Source organism: Globicephala melas, chromosome 3 (genome assembly GCF_963455315.2).
Source record: "Globicephala melas chromosome 3, mGloMel1.2, whole genome shotgun sequence".
Classification (NCBI taxonomy): domain Eukaryota; kingdom Metazoa; phylum Chordata; class Mammalia; order Artiodactyla; family Delphinidae; genus Globicephala; species Globicephala melas.
In genome coordinates this window covers 41,612,512-41,625,058 of record NC_083316.1, presented here as the reverse complement: position 1 = coordinate 41,625,058, position 12,547 = coordinate 41,612,512, and the positions used below count along the sequence as shown (strand labels likewise).

At 43.2% G+C, this 12,547-nt stretch overlaps 1 protein-coding gene across 3 annotated transcripts in view; it reads right to left on the bottom strand.

The window, feature by feature from the left end:
* SNX18 (sorting nexin 18) overlaps positions 1-12,547 on the bottom strand; it is a 110,581-nt gene that overhangs the window by 59,065 nt on the left and 38,969 nt on the right. Inside the window, exon 2 of one of the 3 annotated variants that reach the window (XR_009563375.1) lies at positions 1,573-2,060. The exons of 1 other annotated variant lie outside the window; for it this stretch is intronic. Coding sequence is in view for 1 of the 2 variants with exons in the window: in XM_060295773.2 (XP_060151756.1) it covers positions 1,951-2,060 (110 nt within the window). In the remaining variant the exon portion in view is untranslated. Of the gene's footprint in view, positions 1-1,554; positions 2,061-12,547 lie in introns of those variants that run through there. One more of the 3 variants, XM_060295773.2, reaches the window with a different exon arrangement.

The window sequence follows — 12,547 nt, the reverse complement described above, 5'->3', positions numbered from 1 at the left end:
CCACAAAAACAAAACAAAACACACAAAAAAATCATGAACATAAATCATAAATTGTAAAAGTAGGCTCCTAAGAAAAATGAGAGAGCAAGAGAGCAAGTGCAGTCCTGCTGAAAAGCCAATTAGCCCATCACTTTCTTAATCTATAAATTCAGACTTTTTTTATAAGTACCATCAAAAAAAACCCTTTTGAGCCCTTCTGCTAAATGTGGCAATCCTTCAAAAATGAATATAAAATTCAAATGTAAGTCCAAGCTTAAGAAGGGGAAATGACAGAGGCTAGCATTTGTTAAAGCTGTACTTTGCAGAGCTGTTCTGTAAATGCTTTTTATTTTATTGACTAGTTTTATAATCCCCATCAGGCAAATGCCTACCTTGGAACTCTGTGTGTGTGTGGTATGTGTGTGTGTGTTTTGTGTGTATGTGTGTTCTAGCCAGTGTAACCTGAGCCAGACTGTATGAACTCGTTAAATAATTAAATGTGTCTACATGTGGACAAACAAATGCATTATTGACAGATGACTATTGAGTCCATCTGGCAAATGCAAAATCATATCTTGTTCAGAAGGACAACATATTTCTTTTGTTCAACTCCTATAGTTAGAAACTACTGTTTCTTTGTTTTTCAAGAAAAATAATTTCTTGAAAGGGAGGAAAATGCACTTTGCAATACTCCTAAGGCCAGCCACACATACACCCTAGCTACACCCAGGACCTTACCAGTGAGTCCTCTTGGGAACAATCTAAGATTGTTCCCCATCTTTGATTAATTTCCCTTTCCAATCCAGAGTCCTTCTAGTTTCTCAGTATCGTTGATTTCACTCCTAAAATCCTCACATGGGTACCTTCCTCTGCATCCTACTAACTAGACCCTTATATCACCTTCCATTTGGGAGTTGCAGGAAGCTTGAATTGGTTTAGCTTCTCCCAAGCTCTCCAACTCCAAGCCACTCAAACCAGATGGATTAAGTGAACCAGTGACTGATAAATGGATGAATGAAGGAGGGAATAAGTGAAATTTGCATTTATTAAATAACTGGATTGGCTCTGGATTCCGTAATCACTTTCTTTGCTATTTAAGCAAAAAAAAAAGTTATTATAATTATTGGCTAAAATATGTCTGATACTGTCCCAGTCACCATTAGGGGGTGGGTGCAAAAATTATATATGACATGGTTTTTGACATCAGGCCATTTTCAGTCCAGTTAGAGAGTAAAGATGAACAAACTTTGAATAATTAGTAAATAATAAACTGGTTAAATGATATTGTAAGTGAAACAGGACGGTAGATAAGTGTGGGTGTACTTATGAAGGAACAAAAGACATGGAGGTTATTTCAAAGGGATCAATTAGCTACCTTATGTTGATCATTCTTTTTTTTTTTTTTTTTTTTTTGCGGTACGCGGGCCTCTCACTGTTGTGGGCTCTCCCGTTGTAGAGCACAGGCTCCGGATGCGCAGGCTCAGCAGCCATGACTCACGGGCCCAGCCACTCCGCAGCATGTGGGATCTTCCCGGACCGGGGCACGAACCCATGTCCCCTGCATCGGCAGGCGGACTCTCTTCCCTGCGCCACCAGGGAAGCCCGATGTTGATCATTCTTGACTCTCTCCAGAGAGCCTGGAATTGCACACAGTAGGCATCTTAGTAAAGAAAAACATTTGGTTGCAGGAGATAGAAACCTCTCAAGCTCATAGAAATGAGGAGGAAATTATTCTAAGCGTTCAGGGACATCTTGCAGGACCAGAGCAGGAAGTACAGCAAGCCTCACGCAGACAGCAGGGAAGCATCTGCAACCAGGTAACTTCTCTCCATCACCGTCTCTCTCCCTGGGGCAGTAGCACCTCTCGCTGCTGCTGTACAACTGATTCATTCTGGTCTCTCCGGACATCAGTCAAAAATGCAGCTTCAGCTCCTTGGTCTACATGGCTTTCAGCTCACTGCTTATCGCTTCCTATTCCCAAGTACACACACAGCTGGAGAATCGGCTGGGCTCCCCAAGGGCTGACCAGCTGCTGCTTTGGAGGCAGGGTGGTCGGGGCCTTGGGGCCTCTGCTGCGGGTCCTAGGAGCAAAGAAGAAATGATTGGCATCTCCAGCACAGAAGCCAGTCAACACTCTCAGATCCTATCTTCTGTCTCCGGTTTTACAAGGGAGAATGTTTCTGTTTAGAGAAAGGCTTAATTCTCCTTTCTTCTCTGGGCTAACTCCCCTGGCACTTGGGAAGTGGAAATGTTTGTGATGTATCACTTTGCAAAGGATGTGTTTGTTCCTAAAGTAAATTAAGTCATCAGACTTGATTAATGGGCTTAGGTTGAAGAGTTGAGAGGCATGGAGCTCACCTGACATCCAGAAATACCGCATTGATTTTCCACCAGCCATAGACCCAGCCCCTCCTGAAGAGCTTTAATTACAGATGGGAAGGAGGTGGGACCCAGCAAGCCTGGGAGCAAAACAGGGCATTTTGTGTAACAACTTGCAGATCTGTGGCATTCTTTCTGCTTTGTGTCAGGCTTGGATCTGACCTAGTTTACTTCACACCATGGGCTCTCAAAATTCATGGGAGTTTCAACAAGCACACGTGGTGTTGTAGCCGCTTGCTCAGTTCCTGCACACAAAACCCAGAAGGAGACGGAAGGAAACAACTATGTGTAACTCCTTCCCCTTCCTCCTGGCCTTTCCAGAACTTCAGCCACCCTGTCTCAGTTTTGCACTTGCCTTCAGGAAGGCCAAGCCCTCAGCTCTTACAGGATCCCACTTCATCCCTACATCTGCTTTAACCTCTTGCATCCCTTCTCCTGAGTTACTTTGTGCAGCTTAATGTGGCTGAAAGAACAACAAGGACTTAAATACAAATCCTAGCCCTCCCATAAATTAGCTGTGTGACTATGGGCAAGTTGCTTAATCTCTCTGGGCTCCAATTTTCTTCTCCATAAAAATGAGGCCCTACCAAAAGCAAAGTCCTAGCCCTAGGATTCTGCTCTGTCTCCCCTGAGCTAGCTTCGATTTGCCCTTTCCAGAATACATTGCCTCTTAAGTTTTCTCCTGCCATTGCTAGAGCAGTAGGAGGTGGGAGAGGGGCAGAGTCTATTTTAATATGGATTCACGAAACATCTAAATGTTCCTCATCCTCATACTAATTCTGTGCACGGGTTTTCTCATCTCCCTTCTTACAGATGGGAAACACTTTCTGAGAAGATGAATGACTTGCCAAGGTGTCCTGGCTTAGCCTTGATGGAGTTAGAGGACTGAGGTTTAAAATCAAGCTCAGAATCGAATCCTCATTTAGAACAACACAGCTATTTGCTCCACACCAAATAAACACCAGGCTCCAGGGCTGCTGTGGCCCCATTAGGAGGAAGGGGAATGATCCTTGCGTCGTTCGGCCATGGTTTGAAGTTCATGCTGCTACTCTGATGAATTAGATGCTACTCTGAGGATCAGAAAGGGAGGATGGTGCTGAAGCAGCCAAAAGTCGTCAACAAACTGTTCTGTCCTTGGTCCTCACCAGTACCATCAGGGCAAAGGCTAATGATCCCAGCGGGCTGAGGTCTGTTCTGATTGAACCCAGCCACCTAGTCCAGATGGGGAATCAGAGGCTGTGAAACTCTCCAGGGATTTCATTCCCACTGGCCACTCTGCTGAGAGGAGTCCAAACCACTACATCCCGAGGACTCCAAGCCTCAGGGATACCTGCAACCCACAGCTGCCTTGTGTTCCAGTCACTATGGTTCCATAACCCATCCCCACAAAACTTAGTTGCACGGACCAACCACTCATGAGGCCCATGGAGTCCATGGGTCAGGACTATACATGTGGGGAGGTGGCTTGTCTCTGACGTACCTTGTCTACAGCCTCGACTGGCAGACTCGAAGCAGGGGGGTGGGTGGCTGGAATCATCCTAGGACTCGTCCACTCAGACATTCAGCACCAGGACTAGGGAGACTCAGACAGCTGGGTTCACTGGGCACCCCGCTCTTTCCCCCCAGCACAGCGGCTGCAGGGTGGTTGGACCACTCACAGGACACCTCGGGACTCCAAAGGCATGTGTCCCAGGAGAACCAGAGCCAGGTGGCAGCCAGAGCACCTCTCATGACCCTGCTCCAGGAGTCACACAGGATCACGTCCACCACATTCAGTTCATCGAGCAGTGACAAAGTTGGAGGGGCGGGGGCGGTGCGGGGCTTGAGGAGCAGATAGGGCTGAAAGTCTTGCTGAGACCAGTCTTATAAACTACAACCTGCTATCCTTAAGATCAAGATTCTTCTGAACAGTTACATGGCCACCTCTACAGGAGGCTGGCAACATGAATAAATCAATCACCTAGCGCTGAACAGGTTGTCATCTCCATCCGCCCACACACACACAAATTAGGGCTCTATTAGCAAAGAAAGGAGACTAGATCTTGGGGAGGCACTTAGTGACTTCCCGCCAGCCGGCTTGGTTATCCGTTTGATCCTAGGGCGTGATACAGAGTAGGGGCCCAACAAACACTCAGCTATCATTTGCAGGGGAGTAGAAAGGGCAAGTGTGCAGCACCCAGTCTCCCTCCTCACCCTCCCACCCCACCCAAACACAGCCTCACAAGGAGGGACTTCCGGCCTGCTGGGAGCCAGCACAGTGGTGAGCCACAGGGGAGGCCCTGCCCATCCAGACACAGAACTCAGCCTCCGGGAGTAGCAAAAAGAACTCTCCATCCAGGTAGCAGATACATTTCCATTTGCCCCGAGGGAAATGGGGAGGTCTCTCTGGGGGCATTTCCTGAGGACACCACCTCCCAGATATTCAGAAAATGTGAACATTTCAACCCATTCCAATCAGGTAGCCCTCAATGAGCACCTACGTGTGCAGCACGATTTTCTTTGGATTTCCATACTGAGCTAAGGATTCGGGGCAGTTTTTGTTGCGCACCAAACAGTTGTCCAGACCGTTGTGTTCAGAGAAGCTAAAGACTTTTGGAAAATAGCAAAAGCACTGCCAAGCATCTTAGAGTTAAAACAGGCTTTATTTTTTTTCCCTACAGGCACTTTTGGAGAAGACTCGTGGTCTATGGAAGAAAAGAAAAGAGGAGCTTGGAAGGGCATGCAGCCTCGTAATTTACAGAAATAAGCACTCCACCTGCTGCTCTGACTTGACACCGTGAGGGACAAGGAGGGTCACCGTGGTTCCCTTCCAGGTTTGCCCCGTGCCCGCCCTTCTGCGTAGAGGAAGTCACAAATGGAGCTAAGAAACAAACAGAGAACTGAACTCGAGAAGGAAAACACAGGAGGCCTCATCCAACCCAGAAGTCATAAAGAAGCAGCAGAAAAGGTCTAGAACACACAGGGTACCTTTCTTTAGTCGCCTGCCAGGATTACATTTGAGTCATTTCTTAACACTTGGCAAAGAGGCTTAGATGTTTAAAACTCCTTTTGTGGCTGGGGAACTGGAAGGATCACATCAGTAAAGAGCAATGGGATTTAACCTTTTCGTACTACAATCACTTTCACTTCAAAATATTTGATGTTTTATAGGAGTGCTCTGTTAGGTTGAAGCTTTAACCTGTTCCTCCAGTCACCTAACCGAGCAGTTTTCCAGAAGGGACAGGACTTTCCTGAAATCCTTAATATCCTTAATATTTGGAATCCTTTAATATAATACTTGTAGGTGATCAAACTTTGTATTTTCTGGTACTCTCTTGCTGGTGATTACAAATTAATTGATATGTATTGAATGCTAGGTCCCTGTGGAGGAAACAAAGTAAGTCTGTGAGAGAGATTATGTCACCCACTTATTTGCATAGACTATAATCTCATGCTAATTATTATTATTATTTTTTAACTTCATCTTTTTTTTTTTTCTATTTTTATTTATTTTTGGCTGCGTTGGGTCTTTGTTGCTGCAGGCGGGCTTTCTCTAGTTGCGGCAAGCAGGGGCTACTCTTCATTGCGGTGGCTTCTCTTGTTGCAGAGCACAGGCTCCAGAGCACAGGCTCAGTAGTTGTGGCGCACGGGCTTAGTTGCTCCGCAGCATGTGGGACCTTCCCAGACCAGGGCTCAAACCTGTGTCCCCTGTACTGGCAGGCAGATTCTTAACCGCTGCGCCACCAGGGAAGCCCCATGCTAATTATTGAACGAAATTTCTTAGACCTATCAAAGATTGATTAAGTAAATGATGATTAAGCGTTCTATGGTTACTGTGCAACTATGAAATTATGATGCAGATTTATGTCGATATGGGTAACTGCGTTTTCTTCCTAGGGTTGTTGTAACAAAGTACTTGTCATAAACTTTGGTGGCTTAAAACAACAGACATTTATCCTCTTACAGCTCTAGAGGACAGAAATCCAAAATCAAGGGGTCAGCAGGAGCTTGTTCTCTCTGAAGGTTCTAGGGGACGGTCCTTCCTGGGCTCTTTCCAGCTTTGGGTGGTTGCTGGCAATCCCTGATATTCCTTGGCTAATAGATATATCACCCCCATCTTTGCCTCCATCTTAACATGGCATACTCCCCCTGTGGCTGTGTGCCTGGGTCCAAATTTCTCTCTTCTCATAAGGACATCAATCATTAGATTAGTCATTCGCTTCAACTACCCTGCATCTATCATGTTGTGAGGAAGCGCAAACCATATGGAAAAGTCACATGCATGTACTTTTGTCAACAATTGCAGCTGAGTTCAAAATCTCACTGAGCCCAAACCAGGTGCTAGCTCTGTGAGCGAAGAAAGAAGCCTCTAGGTATTTCCAGACCCCAGATGTTCCAGTTACGCCCAGCCATTTGAGTTTTCCCAGCTGATGCCCTGGACTTCATGGAGCAGAGGCAAGATATCCCAGCTATGTCCACTCCAAACTCCTCACCTAGAGAATTCATGAGCTGTAATAAAATGGTTGCTCTTTTATACCTCTAATTTTTAGGTTGGTTTTGTGTGGCAATAGATCAGATGATTTACAAAACATCATGAATGGTACAGTCACATTTTTTTTTAAGTATGAATGTATGTGCATGCATAGGAAAAGCCTAGAAAGTTTGACCCCCAAACTGTTAACCAAGATTATTTGAGGGCAGGGGTGGGGATGGATACCCTCTTCTTTACACCCTTCTGTATTTTCTCAATTCTTTCTACGATGAGTTCATATTACTTAGACAATCAGGAAAAAAGAAGACACTTTTTGTTTAGAAAAAAATGTACCACTTAAATATGGGGGTTGTGTTTCCAGCCACAAGTAATGAAGGTGGAGGCCTCTCTGTACCATAACCATAATCAACACCCAAATTATTTTGCAACCAAAGCTCGTTTTAGCTAAGTCACTTGGCACTCCCACGGCTAAGTCTAGTCTCTTCAGGGCTGGGTTATACGGAAGTAGCAGGAACTAAAAAAGAGGTTTGGGCACTTTCGTGGGCACTGTCCTCCTTCAGACCCACAGCTCCCCCTCCTTTGGGAATGGGGAGGGCAGTGGTTGTGCAGAAGTTTGGGGTGGAGAGAAGGTGGAAAGGACAACAAGAGAAGTGGGAGTGTCCACTGAGGGCCTGCCGATGGAGACCAGGTGATGTGGCAAGGGCACAGCTCATGCATCTCCATGGCTCGGCATGGGGTTGCCCACACATGCCACGGAACCGGGCCTGTGTACTGCTGTTATTTCTACCACCGCCAACAAAGTCTCTAACATAAAGTGTGTCACTAGAGCACATCCATTTCCTTCAGAGATGTAGTATTGAAAGGTTAACAACAAGTCCTGCCAAGAGCACAGACACAAATCTTGGCTTGACAAATGAGGCCTTGGCCCTCTTGAATGGTCACACTTTGGAGACCGAGGGAATGCGGGGAGAAGCAAAAGGCCACAATTAAAAAGAAGAGTTCTTGTGACTTCCACAAAAAATGTGTCAGGATGGGGCCAAGGGTGAGTTCAGTATTATATGCATGGTTTCTAAGGAAACTTTAAAAGCAAATAGTACATTAGGGAGGAAGGCACTCATTACACACAGGAGAAGTTCCCAAACCCAGGGACCAACATTCCCGTCCAGCAGCAACTCCCCACTTCCACAGAATATTCCACGCAGAGATCCCAGGCATAACTGGCACCCAGCGGCCTCCACAGACGTGGAGGGAGCCCCAAGACACCAGGCAAGAAGTGGGTGCCAAGGTGCTCTGAGAGGCTGGGCCAGCATGGGATACTTCCCGAGTATCCTCCAGGGTGCCACCACTCTGTTTACAGCCAATAGCCGCTTCTGCTAAATCTGTGATCTTGTCTGTACTCACTTGCCTATTAGCAGATACTCTGGTGGTTTAGAGTGAACTACTTAAGTGGCTCTGGTTTCTATAAAGAGAGTAGGACATGCAGTGCAAAGCAAAACACATCCTCCCAGCACCTTCCTTTTGTTCTTCCCTGCCTTTCCTTTTGTTCATCACATTGCCCTGACGTTTTCATAAGAACAAAGGGAAACATCCTCATCTCCCAGCCAAGGCAGTTTAGGGCTGGGGAAAGCCCTAAATCTGCCTACTTCAAAATTTATATGATACTCTCTGCCTGCTTCAGGTCTCCCTCTGTTTGGCCTTCACTGTACATACAGCTCCGACAGGATCCTTCACACTCTACTCTTCCCCAACCTTTCCTGGGCCAGAAAAACCTCACTCTAGTTCATTTCCCAGTGACCTTTGTCCTCACACACAATTCCTGAGGACCAAAGCACACCATACACACACACACACACACACACACACACACAATAAAATCCATGCTTCTGCTTAAAAAAGGCTAAGTCACCTTTGTTCCCAAGTCAGCAAAATTTGATTGTACTTGCCCAAGTTTGACAAATCTAAAGAAAGAGTGTGGGGTGGAATGGAATGTTTTGTCAAATCCTAGAGAAGAAAACTAGAGAAGCAAAATTATTTCTTTTCCCAAGAGTATAACAACATTCCAATAAATGTTCATCTTAAATGTTGATGGTTTATGTTTTGTAAATAAATCTGATCGTAAGGATTTATAATTTTTTAAGGATTATAATTTGTTTTTTTTCAAACAGGAAGCAAATTGGTCCCAATTTATTTATGAATAATGATATCTTTTCTGCAATGATTTGAGGACCTTCTTTTGCATCTACATGTTTCCTTTAAAATTAAAATCTATTTCTAGACTTCATATTCTGTTCCATTGATCTGTTTAGTTCTGTCTCCATATCATACTATTGTAATTAGTGTAATTTTATAATAAGGCTCGATATCTAGAAGTCGAAGAAATTTCTTTTGTACTCCTCTAGGATAGCACACTTTAATTACTAGATAAAGTTTAGCATCACTTTAATAATTTTCTTCAAAAATTTACTGGAGTTTTGATTGTGTTTATATTGAATGTAGAGACCAGAGGAAAGTTGTATTATTTTTAAGAGTCTATACTTTAAAAAAAATTATATCTCTCCATTTATTCACCGTCTGTAATAGTCTCATAAAACTTCATAGCTTATTTTTATGTGTTTAATGTTTTTTCCTATGTGTTCAATTTTTGCCACTATTGTGAATGCTGTATTTTTTCTCTCTGTTTTATAACTGATTATTATTTGAATATAAGGAAGCTGTGTTGAGTTTCTTTGATAATAGGTTTTTTTCCATCACAACTGTTATCTTCCAAACCACAGTTGGGGAATGCTACAGAGAGTTTCAGAAAGAGATTATTAGATGTGGTGACAGTATAATTCTTTATAAAAATATGAATTCATAGTAGAAAAATCTGCTTTATTACACAGTTTGATACATTACACTATAAGTTTCTCTGAGCTTGAAACAGCTACTGTTTTCTTATTACAGAACACACCATCCATTTTCATAGTGTAAACACAACATTAAGATCTAATAATGGAGTTGCATATCTCTTTAGAGACTGAACTTCTTTCAGTATGCCTTTGCACCTACAAAAAACGGAATCCTAATGCACTCATGCTTATAAGTAAAAAAAGAGAGGGTCTCTATACGGTCCATCATTCACTAAAATAAATCTTAATTGTGGCTATTTTAGAACATATAGAACTTCTAGATCAGAGATAGTATATTTATTTACCCACACCAATCCTATTTCAAAAACCTATGAGGAGATCAGAAGAACGTGCATAGTATACTACCATTTATGTAAAAAGGAGGGACACATCTACACATGTGCTTATAAATGTATGGAATATCTCTACAATGATATATAAAAACCTGGCATCAGTGGTTGCCTCTGGAGGATACAGGTAAGCAGGAGACTTACTCTGCACTGTGTACTCTTTTGTAGCGTTTGAATTTTCTATCACATGCGGGTGTTGTATTTATTAATCTCCGATGTTGGAAAGACGTTGAGGAACAGTAATACTCCATGCTAGCAATACTGTGGTGAGAATGAGATAGGAATTTTTTAAATTTGTAAATGGGATATAAGTTGGTACAATTATATTCGACATGTCAGAAGCTTTAACATTTTCCTTTATCTGCATCTCTGCTTCTTTCTGCTGGATGGACTCCTCAAGGCAGAATTACTGCATGTGGTAGGCGGAATCATGTTTCTCCCAAATGGTCCCCGCACATCCTAATTCCTAGAACCTGTGAATATGTTATGTTACATGGCAGGGAGTCAGGCTGCAGGTGGAACTGAGGTTGCTGATCAGATGACTTTGAGACAGAGAGATTATCAAAGATTACCTAGGTAGACCCAGTGTGATCACTAGGGTCTTGTAAGTGAAAGAAGGGGACAGGAGAGTCAGTGTCAGAGTTATGCAGTGTAAGAAGGATTCAACCAGCCATTGCTGTCTTTGAAGATGGAAGGGTCCAGGAGCCAATGAATGTGGGCAGCCTCAAGAAGCTGGAAAAGGCAAAGAAGTAGATCCTCCCCTAGAACCTCCAGCATGAATGCAGCCCTGCCAACACCTAGAATTCAGCCCAGTGAGGGTCATTTTGGACTTCTGGCTTCCCAGACTTCAAGGTAAGTTTGTGTTGTGTTAAGCCATCAGGTCTATAGCCATCTGTTACACCAGCAATAGAAAACTAATGCACTATGTCAAAAAAAGTACTCATTTATAAGTGTAAAAATATGAAAAGAATCTAAATGTCCATTAATAAAGGAATAGAAGATAAATGATGCTACATTTATATGAAGGAATATCATACAACTAGTAAACACTTAATTGTAAAATTTGTTAAGAGTTATGAGAAAACAGTAAGTTGAAAAAAGCAATTTGTAAACCTGTATCTGCTTTCAAGTATAAAAATTATATATGCATATGATATGTCACATAAGTCCAGGCTTCAGCTCCAGAAAAGAGAAATTATTCAAGCTATTTCAAACAGAAAGGGATATATAAAGAATCAGACCCATACAAAATCATGGGGGAAACTGTAGGAGTGGACTTGCAAGGGGTCTCCTAAAAGGTCAAACCAGCCCTGCCAGGGTTAGAGCTACCTCGACATGGATCACAAAGGGGGAGCGTCAGGTGGAGTCCTAGCCTGAGATCATGCAGCCAAAAGGCAGGGGAGGGACTTCCCTGGTGGTCCAGGGGTTAAGAATCTGCCTTCCAATGCAGGAGACATGAGTTCAATCCCTGGTCAGGGAACTAAGATCCCACATGCCGCGGGGCAACTAGGCCCACGTGCCACAACTAGAGAGAAGCCCACACGCCACAACTAGAGAGGAGCCCATGCACCACAACGAAAGATCCCACGTGCCACAACTAAGACCTCCTGACACAGCCAAAAATAAATAAATAAATAAATATTTTTTAAAAAGGCAGGGGAGAGGAGATGGTCCCTTTTCTTATCACTCCCTTTCTCATGACCATTCTACTCAAATGGTATAAAGAATATTTAAATCTAACGCAAAATTTTTCTGCCTTTATAATATTTTTAGAAGACAAGCCAGAAAGAAACACCAGAGACTCTATTATCATTAAGCACACAGGTTCTGGAGTTAGATGACCTGGATTTAAATCCCTCTGGCCAGTTACCTCACTCATGGTGCCTGAGCACCTTTGCCAGTAAATGGAGTAACATTAGTGCCTACCCCGCAGGGCCGTCAGGATGGAATGAGCTCATTGTTGCCAAGCACTTAGCAGGGAGCTTCATCCGTAAAGGAAAACTGCTCAATAAATGGGAGCGATTGTCTTTATAATACTTATACTTATCAGGTATTACTTATTATGTATTAATTTTATCATCAGAAAAACAAAAACCTCATTTCAGAAAAATCCAAGCTGGATGTTAAGCTTCCCCAAATAATCATGGTCTGATGAAAAAAATATATAAATTTTAAAACTTGTTGCCTTGTATCAGGTTCTTTCCTTTGTATATCTGCTTCCTGTTGATAAGGGGAATAATAAAGACACACAAGGTCTATTTAAAAGTCAAGATTCAAAAGACCCTGAGTATTTTCATTCTCAAGGCCATTAATTCTATCCAACAAATGTCACTCTCTGTTTGTTGCATTAAAAGCAGCCTATTTCAGCATTTGACAATGAATGAATAAGTTTTGGGGGACAAAGGGAAAAGTTCTGATAATCAAAGGGGGTAAAGGAGATGATCGGTTTTCAGTGAAGGTTGATTTACTAGTTTGACTCT